Here is a 19,964-nt window from a genome sequence, read left to right as displayed (position 1 = left end):
ATTCATTGAGAGGAAAATTTATTGCAGGGAAAATTCATTGCAGGAAAAATCATCAGAGAAAAAATTCACTGAAAGCGATATTCTCTAGAAAATTGAAGTCAGTTTGGTTTAACACGTGTTATGTAGAGGCGTGTGATATTTATTATTATTATTATTACACGACCCCTCCAGGGAGCAGATATGCTAACCGCTCGGCCAGCCAAATTTGATGGTAAATTGTATCTGAGAGATACCGTGAACTCCGATGTCAGTATAGTATTGGTTTAGTTTTATTTTTATTATTTGTTTCTTTTTTCAATAATTTCTAGATTATAACTGATCTAGAAAATTTATAAACCATCGTGTATCATATTTATAGTGTTTTTTTTAAAGTTTTATCACATTTCAGCACATGCTAGTAATGAATGTATCTCTCAGATACATGCGCCCTAAACTGCAATTTTTTCGACTGTGACCTCCTCAGGGTTAACCTCCCAACTGGCCAGGGACATATATATACATCCAGCAAATCTTGGATACGAGTCAGACCACGTGTTGAAAAAACATGGATATCAATTGCATTTGACTGTCATATCCATTAGAAGGTGCGATAATCCTTTACGCTGACGAGAACACTTAACCAGATTACCTCACGTATAGCTATGTTCAGTTACCTATTGCCAGAAACGCAGTTGCTTGCCATTTGCTCGGTAATCTAAATTATATTACCTACAAGTTACATTTCTTTTTGCTACTTGTTTTTATCGTATAATTATAGTTTTTAATGCCAGTGCAAATAAGAGATCCTTTCATATTACTTCACTTAAGATTGTATCACTGTGGGGAACAATACCACTATCATTTTTTTTTTTTTTTTGCTAATCATCTTAGTCACCAATACATTTTATTCTACCAAAACTTGATTCAAGATAATTATTTTTGTCAAACAATTATTTTATAACTTCATAAAAATCCGAATCTTAAAATAAATACAGCCTCCATCAGTTACAGATTGTTTTCTTTATTTATATTCATAATCTTAGAAAATTAGTTCACAGATTGTGTGAAGTTTTGCTCTTTTATGATATTACCTTATTGATAATCATACGTAAATCTTGAAACATATCACATAATGTATAACATTCATAACGTAATCTGTAGTTCTTTGCACTTCAACTTTCTTGGTTTCCTGGAATCGCTCATTACATATTGAAATGAATGGCTATTATGAAGTAAACTGTTAAGCACATATTTTCTGCTAATTTTGATATTATACGCCAATTTTGAAGTAGTGATACTTTCCCTACAGTTTATCATTCGAAACATATTGGTGCATGCGTCAAAATGAAATTTTATTTCAAAAAATTTTCATAATGGAATAAAAATTGTATTTCGTTTTTGATGCCCCCTCCCTTCCAAACTATCACACACACAAATATTGCTAAGTAACATGTGTGCACTTCTTTTTATTTGAGTTCGTTATTTTTCCAAAGTAATTTTACCAGATTACTTTTAATATTCCTATACTGAAATTAAATTGTGATTATTACAAATGAGCAAATTTTGTATATTTTCTTCTTCTTCTGCAGCTTCTCCCACTTAAGTGGGGTCAGTGTTGATAAAATTTTGTATATTTTCTCATTTATATTATTTCCTGATAAATATAAATCATTAAATTATGTGATATTGGGGAATATCACATAATTTAATATTATGTGATATTGTTTTTTTAATGTTTAAAAAACAGTGTTATCACACAAAAGCAATATCAGAATAAAATTTTTAAAAAATAATTATTAAAAGAAATATTTTTTAAAAATTTTTCTTATATGGGAAATTTTTTTTCACATATATCCGCGATGAATTTTCGTGCGATTAATTTTCCCAACGATTAAATTTCCAGCGATGAATAGTCTCCGTGATGAATTTTCCTCATAATGAATAGTCTCTGCCATGAATTTTCTCCACAATGAATTGTCGGCAATGAACTGTACAGACATGCACAGTTGTCCATGTGTGGCCTAATCAAAGCCTTATACAATGGAACATGAATCTCCCTACTTCTAAGAGTCAGTGTCCTCCACATCATTCCCAGAAGTCTTTGTGTTATCTTCACAATTTTGGCAATATGTCCCCTAAATTTCAGACCCTTATCCACTATCACTCCAAGATCTCTTATTTCCTCCACCGCCGACAATATATTCTCATCAAGCATAAATTCTGCATACCCATCTTTGTTTCCCAAATTTTAAAACCTTGCACTTGTCAACATTGAACTCACATCCCCATTCTCAATCACTCAATTTATTCAAGTCTTCTTGTAAGGAAACAATGTCTTCCCTACTCTTCATGGTTCATCCCAACTTTGCATCATCTGCAAGTCTATTTATTTTAAAAAATGGAAAAAACCTTACGATACCCACAATGTAGGTTTACAACTTTTCATGTGTGGGAGTTATAGTTTAGGGGATACATTGACTATAAATCTGGCTCTGAAGGTAGGATATGATAGCTAGAATAAACATCGAGTTCTTTGTCTTCACTGTTAGTGATCTTTTCTTGCTCATTTTAAAATTAAGTGCATAGATATAAAAAAGCACTTTCAAACAATTAAAATGATTTGAAAAAATGGATTTTGAATTTTTAATTAATAATGAATTTATTTTAATTTTTATGGTAGTTTTTAATGTTGGAGAATACCGAAGACAAGCAACACAGGCCTACAAAAATCACGAATTTTTTAATCCACTTAATAAAGAAGCCATGGCTCTTAGAAGGTATTTAATATAGAAATTTTAGTAATAATATTTCACATTGATACAAGTGTGCTAAATATAAACCAATTTCTCTGTGAAAATTTATAATAGATATTTAATATAGAAGTTTTTAGTAATAACATTTCACACTGATACAAATGTACTAAACATAAATTGATTTTTGTGTGAAAATCTTAAACTCATTCATACACTTTGTATTTAACAGCACACTTTATTAGTGCATTTACTCACCCCATTGCTCTTCATTTAAGAAATATACTTCTCATGCTGTTGTTCACCACACTCTTATACTAAACAGGCATTAAGTGGCCACCACTGCAAGACTGTAAGTTTAGTCTCCATAAGAAGGTTCTAGTTTCTGTTCTCTCCCTTGAGTCTCATGTGCAGTTCAAATGAAACTCTACTAGGACATGCCAAATACAGAGAATGACCCATACCTTCTTGCATTTGAATATATATCAATAATAGCAAAATGATTATGAAGACCAGCTGTTAAACAATACACAAGGCCACTTCTGATAGTACTGAATGAGAAGGCTTTCTGTCCAGTCACATATTCTTGCATATTATTCCCACAGCAACTCCAGAAACAGAAACTGTCAGTGCCACATGTGGGCAAGAGATGCAGCTCTCTTTGTGTGGGCAGTGTGTTTGTAAATCTTTCACTTCCTGTTATAGTGCTTTCAAATTTAAAACTAAAGATGCCAAGAAACCATATTCTTGGTTTAATCCTTTATCTAAGTATAAGCAAACAATGTTTGTGCATTAAGTATCTTCACAACTGCACTACTTGTATATACAGGCTAATGACTTCATGTCAGTTATCTTAGTATCAGATAATACAAAGCACACATCCTTACAGACATGTATAATGCTATGCATTACAGGAAGTGCCACTACCCAGACCAGTTTCTCTCTTTATTGAGGTGAAAAAAAAAAAAAAGGGATTTTCAACATAGGCCTAGAGTAGTTAGTATAGGGGTATAAGAGAGCTTGATAGTATTAGGAGAAAGAAAAGGCAGAGAAAAAGGCCTCAGTCCCTTTATATCATAATATAGCCAAAACCTATCAGTTTTCACCAGTCTCATGGAGATGAACAACCAAACCACTAATTGAAACTAAAGCACGAAGACATACCCAGGTGGTTAGCCTTATGAGTTAACTGCCTTGAGTTGGCATTCTCTGCCTGGAATTCTTCTTCCGTCATCCCTGCAGTTAACCATAAGACCATATTGAACTAAGAGGATGGAACTATTTAAAAAAAATACCTCTCGTAGTAAATATAGACAGAGATTTATCTTCTCCTGGTGAATATTGCATAATGTGGGTGGTTCTACACCATCTAGCCAAAAATTTGATATCTCTTAGAATGTTTCTTTCTAAATACAAAAATCGTCTGGCTGAACAATAAAATTTCCACAATACAATATTGTAAAGCATTTGTATGTCATATTGTTGGTTTTCAAATCTATGAGGGTTTTTTAAAAAGTTCGATAAATTTCCAATAGATTACAACACAATTTGTTCATTCATAACAGTGTTGGCACATATCATCTTTTTCATGACCCATGGCAAAATTTTAGCCACATGCGATGTGTAGTTCTCATTTGGCAAACAGACCATTATTGGAAATTTTTTCCATTGGTCATCATCATCATCATCATCATCAAATTCCTGCCATGTACCCTCAAGGGGTGTACAGGATATGACAGTACTACATCAAAAAATTACATCATTACTAACTTCCTATCTACAATTTTCCTCCAAATCAGTCTGTTACTTGTCAAGACTCCAACATTATCAGATCTTATATTTCTATCGTCTAAGGCACTTTGTACCGTATCAATCCACCTATATCTTGGTCTTCCTCTGGGTCGTTTTCCTGCCAACCTGGCAGAGAACACTTGTTTTGCTAATCTTTCCTCTCCCATTCTATTTAAGTGACCATACCATCTGAGATTAGCTCTGCTAACGCATTCCTGGATGCTGACAATGTCAAGTTCTTTCCTAATATCCTCATTTTTAATATGATATTGCCATTGATGCCATCTGTTCATGCCTCTAATCTTTCTCAGGACTCTCATATCTGCGGTCTCTAGTCTTTGGTCAAGTGTTTTACTTCTGATCCAGCTCTCAGATCCATAAGTTAAAATTGGTTTGAACACAGTCTTGTATACAGCTAATTTAGTGTTCCGACTAATTTCTTTCTTATTCCATATGAATTTATTCAATTGACTTCCCACGATACCAGCTTTGCTGATTCTGTTGTCTATTTCTATATTTAGTTTACCATCTTCAGTAAAAATTGTGCCTAAGTAGCTGAAATGTTTTACTTGTTCCACAGGTTCTCCATTCCCAACACAGTTGACATTTTCAATGATTCTACCTATTTTCATTGTCTTTGTCTTTTTATTGCTGACCTTCATACCATATCTATTACAACAGCTATTCAATTTAGTCAGAGAATCTTGCAGACTTGTAGCGGATTTATTTAGAAGTATAACATCATCCGCATAAAGCAAAGAGCTGACATTAACATCTCCAATTTTGATATCAGGTTTAATACCACATTCCTTCATAATGTGATCCATATAGATAATGAATAACAGAGGGGATAATGTACATCCTTGTCTCACACCAGATTTAACATTAAACCATCTTCCTGTACTTCCCTCAATTCTAACTGCTGACTCACAACTCAAATAAAGACTAAGTATTGCTTGATATAATGCCCCATTGACACCATATAACTGCAGCGTATTGAATAGCTTCTCTCTTGGCACCTTGTCATATGCCTTTTCCAAATCGACAAAACTCAAATACAGATCCCTGTTATATTCCCATGCTTTCTCGACTAATTGTCGTAAAGTGAAGATCTGATCCTGACAGCCTCTATTTGGCCTGAATCCAGCTTGTTCTTCACCAAGCTTTTCTTCCACAATTCTTCTCAACCGTTTCTCAAGTATACTTGCATAGATCTTGCCAGGAACACTCAGTAGGGAAATACCTCTGTAATTCTCACATGCAGTTTTATTTCCCTTTTTATATATGGGTACTATGAGAGCTCTACTCCAATCATCGGGAATTCGTCCCTCTGTCCACGCTTTCTGAACTATGCAGTGCAGCCACTGTAAGACTCTTATACCACCATACTTCAGCATTTCTGGTCGAATATCATCTACTCCTGCTGCCTTTCCACATTTCAAGCCTTTGATGGCTTTTTCTACTTCAAGTATGGATATGTATTCCTGACTGCATGCCTGGTCAGTGTTTTTTATCACTGTGCTGTCATCACTGCTTGTTTCATTTAGCAGTTTTTCAAAGTAATTACTCCATACTTCAAGGATATCTTTTTCTCCTGTTTTCATTTCACCTTTATCATCTCTAATTCCTTTTACAGCACTCTTTCCTCCATTCCTAAGCTTCTTCAACAACCTCCAGAATATTTTGCCACCTTCTTGATATTTATTTTCTATATTCTTGCCAAAGTCCTCCCATGACTTTTGTTTAGCTAGTTTTACACACTGTTTAGCTTTCTTACATTTGTCTCTGTATTCTGTAAGAATAAAAGCTGACTTATTTGCCAGGAACTTTTGATATGCTTTCTTCTTTTCCTTCACTGCCTCTTTAACTTCCTGTGTCCACCAGGGAGTTCTGATTTTTTTATCTTTGCACACAACCTCACCACATGCCTCTCTGGCAGAATCAATCAATGTTTCCTTCAGAGTTTGCCACTGAATCTCCAAGGTTTGATTCCTGTTCTCAAACTCTTTCATTTTCTTTTCAATAATATTTCTGTATTTTAGTCTACAGTTTACATCTGAGAGCTGCTCAACTTTTATTCGCTTTAAAACTTTCTTACATGTTATTCTTTTCAATATGAAATTCAATTTTATCCTGCTCAAGACTAAATAGTGATCACTTCCAATTTCAAATCCTCTGTACACTCTGGTGTCCTGCACCAGGGAGAAAACATCACTATCAACAATAACATAGTCAATGAGACTTTTCTTATTCCTAGCCTCTTCTCTCCATGTGAATTTGTGCATTTTTATGTTGGAACATGGTGTTAGTAATAACCAGTCCATGTCCTGAGCAGAAATCCAACAGATATTTGCCATTATTATTAGCTTTGCTCTTTTCTCCAAATTTTCCCAAAATATTTTTATATGTCTCACAATCATTTCCTACTCTACTATTTAGATCCCCAACAAGGACCAACTTTTCCTTTTTCATTGTGTCAGTTGCTTTTTCTAAAGCCTCAAAAAATTCCTCCACTTCTACCTTAGTAGAACCTTCTGTGGGACCATAGGCACAAATAAGTCTCATTGTCCAGTTCCCCATTCTTATATTTGCCCACATTACTCTACTTGAGACTGACTGCCATTCAAGAAGATTAGCCTCGTATTTTGTGTTGAATACTATGGCTACTCCTTCTTTTCCTTGATTGTCATTGCCTGAATATAACATTTTGTATTTATTGCTCAGAAAGATCTCACCAGTTTTGGTCTTTTTTGTTTCAGTCACCCCTATTATGTCGATCTGGTACTTATCTAATTCCTCAGCTAGCTCCATTTCTTTGTCATTCAGGCTTCTTACGTTGATAGTACCGATCTTTAACTCTGGTGATGTTGAGTTGGGGTTTGTTTTCAGATTTGTTCCAGTAGCTGACTTTTCGCTGTTCGCCCTGGTTCCCTGGCAAAAACAATGGGGGCCTTGTTTAACCGGGCGACGCCCCAGCCGGCATGAAATTTTGTCATGTTGTACCATCATTTTTTATTTTGGTTTAACCAATAAGAATACAATTTGGTTGGCTAAATCCCAAATTGCCAGCCCATCCTCGTTCGTTCAGTATCAAAGTAGATACCCAACAGGGTGCACCACGAGAAGGTGAGGATTGGACATTAGGTCAGAAGCCCTGGTCGGTTCTCCGCATTCCTTTAAAGGCTATGTGGAGGTCTCCTCTCAGTTATACAGCTTTGACCCTTAAGCACCCCTTTTCCATTGGTTAGACTATAAATTATATATTTAGTTTAATCCTTTATCCAAGTATCTTTACACTTGCTTTAGTATCCCATAATGCAATGCACATCTCCTTGTGGACACATGTAAGGCTGTGCATTATGGGAAGGGTCACTATCCAGACCAGTTTCGACCTTTATTTAGATCTCTTCAGTCGGATCCAGACCCAGAGATGATACCCAGGTTGAAGCAATGCAGAAGTCATATTTATCTATACGAGTTGCCAAAAAGGTATCACACCTTATTATTAAATTACTCTGATTAGAGAAAGATGTTGGAAATGTTTTTCCACTTGGTTAGACTATAAATTATATATTATTTATATGGCTATTTTAGCCTGTTCTTGTTTAGGAGTGTCCCTTATTTTAAATACGTTGGCTTTTTACTCAAGAATTTTTAGGGCATTATAAGTGTATTTTAGAGGTAAATATATGCAGACTAATAGAGGAAGAAATTTTGCGCATACCTTGTTTGGATGTTAGGATGTCTTCGTTCTCCATACTTCCTGCTGTTAGGCCGTTAAAGGGGGTAGGAAACATGTTTGGGGGAGGTATTTGAGGCAAGGTGGGAAGATTACATTAGAAAAACCCATTTTTTTTTTTTTAAATAACATGTATACGTATATATATATATATATATTATATTTTAAGGCACTTCTTTGGGAAAAGGAAGGGATTTATGGGAAAACAGGGCTGGGGGGGGGAATGTTTCCCATGGGAGAGTGTTTCCTATAAATCCCTTCCTTTTCCCAAAGAAGCACCCTTAAATATAATAATATATATATATGTATACATATTATTTTTAAAAAAACCTGGGTTTTTCTAATTTAATCTTCCCACCTTGCCACAAACACCCCCCCCCCTACATTTCCTATCCTCTTTAGCGGTTTAACAGCAGAAGTATGGAGAACGAAGACATCCTAACATCCAAACAAGGTATGCGCAAAATTTCTTCCTCTATTAGTCTGCACATATTTACCTCTAAAATACACTTATAATGCCCTAAAAATTCTTGAGTAAAAAGCCAATGTATTTAAAATAAGGGACACTCCTAAACAAACATGGGCTAAAATAGCCGTATAAATCATAGTTTTTTAAGAGCAGTAACATGGGAATTTTCCCAGAAATAATACCTATAAATTATATATTTAATTTAATCCTTTGTTTGCTTACACTTGGATAAAGGATTAAATTAAATATATAATTTATAGTCTAACCAATTGGGAAAAAATTTCCAACATCTTTCTCTAATCCAGAGTAATTTAATAATAAGGTGTGACACCTTTTGGCAACTCGTATAGGTAAATATGATTTCTGCATTGCTTCAACCTTGGTATCACCTCCGAGTCTGGCTCCCACTGATGAGACTCCTAACGGTCAAAACTGGTTAGAAGCTTGGGTGATGGATGGCAATGCTGTAGCCAAGGAAGTTCTGACTGATGCTCAGCTGTTGCTGTTACCAAGGTAGAGGGGTAATGGATGGCAATGCTCTAGCCCATGAAGTTAACTGAGGCATGGCTGTTGCTGTTATGCCTCAGATGAAATTATTATTATTATTAAGAGAGATCTCCAGGGAGTCAGAGACTCATTGAGGCAGGCCACATACTACGCGCACGCACACACACACACACACACACACACACACACCAGTTAACATACTTATTCTTGAATTCATTCATGCTGCTTGCATTCACAGCATCCAAAGGCAATCCATTCCAATCATGCACCACCCTCTGAGAGAAAAATCTAGCCCTCACACCCTTCTTAGCAGCCTTCATTCTCAGCTACCAAGGCTGCCCTCTCATTCTTTCCCCACCCTCCATCAATTGAAATCTTGTATGATCTTTTCAGAAGTTTGTAAGTCTCAATCACATCACCCCCTCTTTCTCCTGTTGGCTAGTGTCTGCAGTCCACAAATTCTGAATCTGTCTTCATAACAGTATTGCACAATCCTGATATCAATTTTAACACTCTTCTTTGTACTCTCTCCAATATATCAGAATCACAATGGAAACCAAGAGACCAGACCTGCGCACAGTAGTCCAAGTGAGGTCTTATCAAGGCCTTGTAAAGAGGCAAAATAACATCCTTATCTTTACATGTGAATGTTCGTTTGAGCATTGCAATTATCTTTTGAATTGTTTTTGCAATATTTGCCACATGGCCCCTAAACTTCAACTTCCTATCTATTAACAGTCCAAGATCCCTAGCTTTATCAGTTTCTTCTAGCCTAATCCACCAATATAATACGACATTGAATATCTAATCATACCAAAGTGAATGACTTTACATTTATTCACACTGAACCGACACCCATTTTTCTCATGCCCACAATTCCAGCCTATTCAAATCATTCTGCAAGTACTGCATATCAGCAGCATTCATGATTATCCTACCTATCTTTGCATCATCAGCAAATAGCTGTATGTTACTTGTCAAATCTTTCCCAATATCATTAACAGTACATTATCATTTTACTTGTAAAATCTTTCCCAATATCATTAATGTACAGATTGAATAACAGTGGACCAAGCACTAATCCTTGTGGTACACTTGTTACATTAAAACTTGCAAACTCAGATAACCCATATACCACTTTTTGATATTTGTCAGTCAGCCATCCTTTTATCCATGTTAATATTGTATAACCCAAACCCATTTTCTCCAGTTTATGCAACAGTCTACCATTCTGTATTCTGTCAAAAGCCTTAGCAAAATCCAAAAGTATCATGGTGTATCCATTCCCCTTGTCTAGTTCAATGTAACATTGTTATAGAATGTGAGCAAGTTGTTAAAACATGACCTTTCCTTAGTAAACCCGTGTTGTTCATTGCAAAGTAGAGATTCACTGTCAACCCATTTCTGAATGCTAGCCCTAACCAATATTTCCAAAATCTTCACTACCATTCCTGAGATACTAATTAGTCGATAGTTGGATACATTGGTCTTTGCACCACCCTTGTGCAATGGAATTACCATAAATTCCTTTCCTGCAGAATCTTCTCTGTTCTGAGACTCATATTAAATAGCCTGGTCAAAGGAATGGCCAGTTCAGCCGAACACTCTTTTAACACATGTGCAGATATCTCATCAGTCCCTTTTGCTGAATTCTTATTCAATTTGTGCAACAGCTCTACTACCTTATTCCCATATAACTGCATTTCTTCATCTAGTGAAGAGGTAACATTGAGCTTAATGTTGCCTACATCAGGTTGATAGCTTTTAACAAAATGAGCACTCATTAACTGAACAACCTTTTTTGCATCTGTAACCCTAACACCGTCTGAATTTAGAAGTTATTCTTTCATATTCATTCTTTCTTTTATTTGCCACATATCAATAAAATTCTTGTGGGTTCTCTTTAGCACACAGAGCCAGTTTCTTTTCATACTCAGACTTTGCTTTCCATCAACAGTTGTGACTATTCTAGCCTGCTGTTTATAACGTTCATACCGTGTGCATAAGAACGTCATCCTTATGCACACGGTATTCCTTCCACATCGTCCTTTTCTTATGAATCTCTTGCTTAATAAGATTACACATCCATTTGACTCCTATTCTATTTATTCTTCGAACTCTTGGGAGACATTCTGATATTGCATCATTTAATTATTGTTTAAATGCATTCCATGGACTGTCAATATTTTACCCATGCAGCAACTAATCCCATTCCACTGAATTCAGGATACTCCTCAGTTGGTCATAATTTCCTGTGTAGTTCAGCATGTAACCTTTTCTTAATGGAATATTCATAAACTTAGTCACTTTCCAAGTGAGTACTGCATGATCACTGTTGCCAACCAGAGGCAAAATAGTTACTTCTTTAGCTGAAATGCTCTCCGACACTATAATCAAGTCTAACACTCTTCTTTGCCCTCGAGTTCCTTCTGTCACATGCTGCTTGAGGAAGTTGTCCCGCAACAGCTCAATAAATGCACGACTTCATGAGAAGCATTTTTATTCTTCTCATGAAATATTGTTAGTAGTAGTAGTAGTACTACAATCATAGGTCTCAACTCTAACTGGATTCAAGTCATTGATATCATTAACAGCACCCCCCCCTCCTCTCCTATCCTCTCTATCCTTTCTAAAAATTCTGTACCCTTGACACTCAATACCAGTTAGTAGGTCTGATTCTGATAGCCAGGTCTCAATAATACCTACAATCTGATGTCGCAACATATTGACTAAGGCACCAAACTCTATCCCTTTGTTTTTGATACTCCTAGCATTCGTGTACAGACATAATAACCTACCTTTTTGTTCTTTTGTATTGTCTTTTCTGCAGTCTGCCTGACACAGTTGGACAACTTGCAGATCTCTATTCTCTAATGCCTTACACATGTAGACATCTTTGCACACATTTGATGGATCCGAACCGAATGAACACAAACCCGAAATCATTCTCTCCTTGTCAACATTTCCATGGCAAAGCCCATTCTCATCATTAACACAGTTATATAACATTGTCACTCTTACACTCACATTCACACCATTCCTTCCATTATAATTTAGTTTCCCTGACTCTCTGTGTTAGGTCTCATATTAGTTTTTCCAGACTCCTGATACCAAATGCATTCAGTTGTAGGCCGTCCCTCTTATACAAATTCAGTCTTCCCTCAAACTCACTCCACACATCCAAAAACCTCGCATCCATTCCTTCTACACAGCCCATGTATCAAATTGTTTGCCATCATAGCCCTTCTTCTTAATTCATTTTTATCATAGCGAGGTAAAATACTAATGTAAAATACTCACTCTTTACTCACACCTCTTCCAACAACCCTTTCATGTCCTCTCTCATACTGAACTTATCACCAGATAACCACGCTACCGGGCAAGATGTCTATAGACATCAATGTTATCATGGATGCAAAGTGCATATTAAAATTGTAATACCATTGATATTACATTGAAATATATGATGGATACGAAGCGTATGAGGATGCTTAATTGATCCATAATGGCCAGTAAGGTGGTTAAATCGTTCGCACCTACTACAACTACGATTTCATTTACTTTTCTGTTTTTGATTTGCTTTTGTTATATTTTTAATTTTTGCTTCAGGAAAACTCGATGTTATAACTCTCTTATCTATAGCATGTTTTATTATAGAGTCACCATACCAAATAACTTCTTTCTTTTTACTAACAACATTACTTACCTGATTTCTGTTATTTCCTGACTTATCTGTTTTCTTGCTTTGTTGTTTCTTATTTTCCTGTTCATTTTTTCTTTTCTCCCTATGCTCATTTAAACACCTCTCAACTTTTTGCAATTCCTGTCATCTCTCTGATGATCTGTTTCAGCTTCGCTGTTTTAGCAGTTAATTGATTTTCATCAACCTCCTCCATGTATACAACAACCTCATTAGCAGGGCTAACCTTCTTGTGCTTGCCTTAGGTGCCTTTTTTTTTAGCATTGCATTTCTTGCCCTTTTTTGGTGCCAATTTAAACATATACTAAATATTGAAATATCTTAATAAAAATATGTGATAAAATACTAAATACACTATAAAACACTAAAATCTACACTAATATACTACAAAACACTAATTTTCTAAGGGATAACACAATAAAAACAAACAAAAATCACCAACAATACAGGTGCATTAAATTCGTTCACTAACCACTATGTATCCTCGAACCAGCATGTATCGATTGTTGGATTCTGATAATATAGAGATTTAAGTAATTATTATTTGCTTCAGAATCCAACATGATCTTCCATCACAAAGGCTAGACGTGTAAATATTATTCAATGTAAACAACTTATTTTACATCCTTTCTTTTAGGCTTGCACGGTGATCCGAATGCATTTTTGAAAATTATGGAGACAACTACCATGTTTGAATAAAAACTTTAGTTTAATATAACTAAAATCTACAATTCGACGTTTCGACCTTTATGTCAAAGTCATCTTCTGGAGCGTATAAATATACATAAGAAACAAGCTATACTACAATCAAATTGGTTCGTTAAAGACACTGACCAACCGCTACCACAATTGTTTTTGTTTTTTTTTCCACCAGAGGTCAGGCCAAGAATTGTGGTAGCGGTTGGTCAGTGTCTTTAACGAACCAATTTGATTGTAGTATAGCTTGTTTCTTGTGTATATTTGTACACTCCAGAAGATGACCTTGACATAAAGGTCGAATTGTAGATTTTAGTTATATTAAACTAAAGTTTTTATTCAAACACAGTAGTTGTCTCCATAATTTTCAAAAAAACTTATTTTACAATTTAATATTCATATAACTATCTTTAATTTTATCTAATATTTAATTAATTAATCAAAGATATATGTACTAATAATGAAAAGACTGTATTAAATATTATTAAGCTATTTTATTTATTACTATATTAATATTATAAGAACTTGTATTTGATAATTTAACTTCGCATTAATTGAAATGTAAATATTCTCTATTTATTCCTGTTTGTAGAAGTTTTAACGCTATGCAATAGCTCAGTTTATTTATGTTTTGTTTTGTTGTCATGGAGACGCATGTAAGTAGGCGAGCACGAGTTTGGAACAGAATGTGAGGGAGAAAAGCTGAAGGTTTAGTTAAAGAGATCACGAGAACAATTTAGGCAGAAAGAATGGATATAAAAAAAGGAAGAACGCTGAAAATATAGAGAAGAGAGAGATAGATTAGAGAGTGAAAAGAGAGAGATTGGTATTCGGTTGGAATCGGAGCATTCAGCATTCGGGGAATCAGAGTGAGATATTAGAGAGTCGGCAAGTCACTCAAGCATCTATTTTAAGTCTACTAGTCGAGAAGCACGTAGCTAATAAGTTGTAGAATAACAATTATAGCTACGGAAAACAGCCGAGAGACTATTAAATAGACTAGCGATACTTGAATTGAGATTTAATTTCAGCGCCAACCTTTCAAGGACATACGGAACCTTGAAGCAAAGCACGGAGTAACTAGAGAATAGTAGAGGCTGTAAGGTTGAAGTTTACCGTTAGCTGTGTTTAGAATTATAGTGCCTAAAGAATTATTTGAATGCCGGAAGAATGAACAACTGCGCATATAAAATCTCAAGTTAAAGAATTATTGTGTATTGCCTTAATTAATGAGTGATCAGTAGTACTTCAAGCAAGAACGTTTGTTTATGTGTATTGTGACAGATGATTAATTCAATTATTACTTAGAAGATTTATTTTAATGAGTGCCATATACTGCTCAAAGTGTTTACAGTTATGAAAAATGTTTGTGTGTAAGTTTATGAAGAAAGAAGATTATCGGTAAGATTATTCCAACCGTTAATATTCCTATACAGAGAAGTGTGAGAGTTTCATCCTAGAATTTCCTTATACTGACAATAACTATTGCGGAAGTTAGCTAAAGTGTAAATTTAAAAGTGTTTGTTGTGAAGAGGTATTACTGCAATTTTTGTTGTAATTGGAACTTAGTAACTGTAAGAAGACTGTATTATAGAGATGACAGATTTACCATGGTCTGAGTTTGTATGATTGAATTTATCAGAGAAGTTAAAATGTTTGTGATATCTTAATTACTGATTTGAACTTAAGTGTAAAATTTGTGATTCTAAAATTAAATATTTGTTTTTGTTTATCAAAAGAAGTATTTTGCCTGAATCTCTTTTACTGCACCATTCATAAAATATTCGAACCAAAGCAGGTAAATTAAGTAAGTTAAATATTCTCGGCCAGTATATATAATATTAACACCTAAAAGGAGAGATAGTTGTGCGTTGGTTTTTCTTCAGTTCTTGAACTAATTCAGATATAGAGTGGCACAGTCTTTAAATATAAATTTTCTTTATATTTGAATTAGAAATAAGCTTACAACTTATCAATTAGTTAAGAACATCGTAATAGTAATCATGTCGGATCCAAAGTATAGATTGGGAAGAAGTAGGATCCAACATCGATAAATATGAGCAGTTCTGCCCAGTGGTGGAATGGACCTGCCACTGGGTAGAGCAAATGCTGAGAATTCTTCTCGGTGATGGGGTGAGCCTGTTGCTGAGTGGAACAACGCTGAGTTAAAAGCTCCTTTGGGTTGAAAGATCATTGTTGGGTAATCCAGGAGATCTCACGAGTTTTTGGAGAGGTAACCCTGCACTCAATACAGGGAAACCGGTCTGGGTAGTGACCCTTCTCATAATGCATAGCATTATGCATGTCCACACAGAGATGTGCTTTGCATTATGGGATACTAAGGCAAGCGATGTGATATTTGCTCACCTTTCCCACGAGTTGCACCAGTCCTGGAGATACTTCAGGCACAAACTTTGTTTGCTTACACTTGGATAAAAGATTAAACGAAATATATAATTTAAAATGACCATGTTTGCATTTTCATAAAAATCGAGAAAAATGAGTTTTGTTGCACTGATAACCACTTTTATTTGAAGAAGTGGATGGCCATGCAGATCAAAGCCGAGTTAGATGCAGTGCATTGAGACTCTGCACCAGCATTAAAGACTATTTTTGGATAAATGAGTTTAAACTTGGTCATAAGCCATGGAAGATGAAGTGCACTCTGGATGCCGCCTGAGGTCACTACAAAGGAAATGATTGACAATATCCATTATATCGTTATGGAAGACCACCGAGTGAAAGTGCATGCGATTGCTGAGATTGTAGGCATCTCAGCTGAATGGGTGTATAATATCCTGCACAAAAAATTGCACATGAAAAAGCTGTGTGTGCGCAATGGGTGGTGCAATTGACTGTCAATCAAAAATGCATGCGAAAAGGCATTTCAGTGCAGTGTTTGGTGATGTTTAATTACAATTCGCAGGATTTTTTGCATCAATTCGTGACTGTAGATGAAACGTGGATCTACCATTACACACCTGAGTCCAAGCAACAGTCAAAACAGCAGACAATGCCTGGTGAAAGAGTACCGAAAAAAGCGATGACCGTTTTGTCAACTGGGAAGGTGACAGTTACTGTTTCTTGGGATTCCCAAGGAATTATCACGAGACTATTTGGAAAAGTGTAAGACAATAACATGAGTCTATTATGTGTCATTGTTGGACTGTTTAAAAGAAGAACTGAAGAAACTGGAGGTGATGGTCATATCGTGATAATTCCATGAGCTTCCCAAGGAATTATCACGATAGACTATGTGGAAAAGTGTAAGACAATAACAAGAGTTTATTATGCTTCATTGTTGGACTGTTTAAAAGAAGAAGAACTGAAGAAAAAATGGCCAAGATTGGGACATAAAAAAATGCTCTTTCATCAAGATTTCATTGCGGCATCAGCTGTCGCATTGGCAAAATTGCACGAATTGAGGTTCGAATTGGTTCCACATTCACCGTATTCTCCAGACTTCACTCCCTTGACTTCTTCTTGTTCCCAAACTTAAAAATTTGGCTTGATGAGAAAAAATTTTCTTCGAACGAGGATGTCATCAAGGCTGTCCATAACTATTTTGCACAATTTGACAAATCCTAGACGGGATGAAAAAAAACTGGAAACTTGCTGGACCAAATGTGTAGACCTCGATGGAGACTGTGTTGAAAAATAAAGGTGATTTTTTCCAAAAAAATGCGTTTAACTTCTTTTTTCACCTAACTTTTCAAACAACCCTCGTATGTTTCTTCATAATCTTCCGTAAATAGTGCTTTAATTAATTAATTATATAAATCAAAATTCTCTTCCCGTTGCTGACAGGTGATGGGCACTGCAAAAAAAAAAAAAAAAAAAAGAACCTGTTATGTTTTAAGTAATGGAATGCCCAACACATTACATAATCTGTTCCAAATATGCAGGCCAAGAGGGCAGCTGTAGAATGCATGTTCTACTGTTTCTAATTGGTAATAGATGTCACAGATTGGATTTCAAATGTTAAAATATCTCCATTTAATAGTATTGACTGGAACGCAACCAGATGCAATTCCCCAAGCAAAATTCTTCTTGTTAGGGTATCCTTGGAACTTCAGTAAGTTATGAAATAAAGTATTGTCAGTACTCAACTCTAGCGATTTGTGGCAAAAGAGGTTAAATATTTCTTTATACCAAATTTTACTTTCATTAATGGAAAGAATATCGATTCCAGAACATTGTAGCAATTTCAGAGTTAAGCACATGGTAACATTCAAGAACAATCTCAGCTTTTGGGCCTTATTGTGAATGAAACTATGTTGTGTAATTTATTTTTTTTCATTCACATTTAACATTGCTTATTATGTATTAATCATAATTTGTATAAAGATTATTTATTGTTCCTTAATTAAGGATTACTATTTAAATATTTATTCTAAACTTAACCTACTATTAATTTATTAAATAATAATATGTGTAGAAATTTATGATAACTAAATATATATGTAAAGTAACGAAAAGTGTATTATAAATATTTGTATACATAATGAAAGAGCGCTGATTAAGTAGCTCAAATATTCTGTTTATTCTTATTTGTGAAAATTTAACGTTATGTAATCACTTATGTAAGAGTAGAGCGTTGTATTACATTAGCGAAATGTTTACGTTCATGCGTTGTCATGGAGACGCATGAAATAAACAAGCACGAGTCGAAGAGTTCATGACCTTGGAACGAGAAAGGAAAAAGGAGGCAATAGAAGATTTTTAATTAGAGAAAAAGAGAGGAAGTTTTTGCGGAGCGGGAAGGAAGGTAGGATACAAGCAAAAGAAGTGGAAGAAAATTATAAGTTCTCTAGGGCAGAAATTCATGAGAATAGTGTTTAGAAGTGAGCCAAAAGATAGTGAATCATATACTTAGCTGCAAGTGAAGTCAGCTGTGTTGTAAAGGAAAATTAATGCCGTATCCGGATAAATAAAGAACTGGACATTCAATGAAAAATTCTGATTAGTTCCAGTTAGTCTAGGATTTCGTCTTAATTCTATGTTGCCCTGAGAAGAATTATATTGAAATTAACTTGTTTCCAGAGAAGTAAACAAGGAAAGATATCAGTGCCTTATTGATGTGTTTTTTTTTTTGAGTAGTGAAGCGCGATTAACAGTAGGTAGTTCAGTTAAAGCGTTGGAGAATTTTATTTAATGTGTTCCGCTAGCTTAAATAAGTTAATTCATAAGTGTGCTCACAATTAATTGATGTATTGAAGATTGTATCCGGTAAGAGTAGTCATACTTGTTTGTTTATTCTAACATTAACATATCTTCGAAGTTCAAAGTCTGAAATAAGATTGCTTGGAATATTGTCTACCTTGATTAGTGTTTCCTGTGAATTTAAACATTAAGTACAGCTGATAGATATGTGGAGACTGATTAAATAAGAAGTTTCGTTTTATTAACTTGAGTTAAGAAAGCTTGTGATTTTGAAACTGTGAATTGTATGTGAAAGTTTAGAACATTGAATTGGCATGAGTGGCTTAGCAAGATGTATTAAGTTGATTGTATTGTTTTATTTTAAAGCAGAATTCTTGTATTGTTATATATATCATATATTAAATGTTTTATTTTGTTAATCTAAATATTGTGTTTGCCTGAATTCCTTTTTATTGCACCGTTCATAAATATTCGAATCTTGCAGGAACCCCAAGTGGAATAATAAATAATTCGGCCTAAACTAATGAGAAGACTGCTAACTTAATTAAGAATTGATCCTACTATTTTATATAGACTAATCTAAAAATAGGGTGGCGCAGTATAATTATAAATTTCCCTACTTTTGGATCGGTGATCAATTCGCAATTAGTTATTTTATTTATAAGAGTGACTTAAAACAAGATGGCAGATTTAGAACGTCACGACAAATGGCGCAGTCGACAGGATGTGATTTAATCGATAGGAATTAAATTTAACAACTATAAGTTAAGAAATTGAATTTAGTTTTAGTGATAACAAGCATAGAAATGCTCCCTGAAAATTTAAAAAAAAAATTGAGATAAATAAATCACAGTGAACTGGTTATAATCTGGAGTCAGGCAAAAATGAAAGTTTATTTTAAAGTAGAAAGATTATATTAATTGAATTAGTAATTTATTAATCACTATGGCTGTTACATCAAGCTCTGAAATGAATGATAGTGAATTCTTTCGTACAGTAAACCCGCAACAGGTTTTTCCCCAATTTTCAGATGAAGAATCGGATGATGTACTATTTTTCTTTACCTATGTTGAAAAACTTAGAGAAATAGCAAGTTGGACTGATTTTCAATTGCTAGTTTTGATTTGAAGTAAATTAATAGGTAAAGCAAAAACATTCTTATATTCTTCT

General features: G+C 34.7%; 1 protein-coding gene across 6 annotated transcripts in view; it reads left to right on the top strand.

Moving 5' to 3' along the window:
* LOC150109923 (6-phosphofructo-2-kinase/fructose-2,6-bisphosphatase 1-like) overlaps positions 1 to 19,964 on the top strand; it is a 463,954-nt gene that overhangs the window by 149,798 nt on the left and 294,192 nt on the right. For all 6 annotated transcript variants that reach the window (XM_090397298.1, XM_090397313.1, XM_090397290.1 and 3 more), the window contains exon 3: positions 2,660 to 2,756. In XM_090397298.1, the coding sequence (XP_090253424.1) occupies positions 2,660 to 2,756 (97 nt within the window). The remainder of the gene's footprint in view (positions 1 to 2,659; positions 2,757 to 19,964) is intronic.

Source organism: Typopeltis vanoorti, chromosome 1 (assembly GCF_054136105.1).
Source record: "Typopeltis vanoorti isolate ZY-2024b chromosome 1, IOZ_Tvanoo_1.0, whole genome shotgun sequence".
NCBI lineage: Eukaryota > Metazoa > Arthropoda > Arachnida > Uropygi > Thelyphonidae > Typopeltis > Typopeltis vanoorti.
The sequence above is the reverse complement of the archived record's forward strand: the minus strand, read 5'-3'. Positions and strand labels throughout refer to the sequence as shown.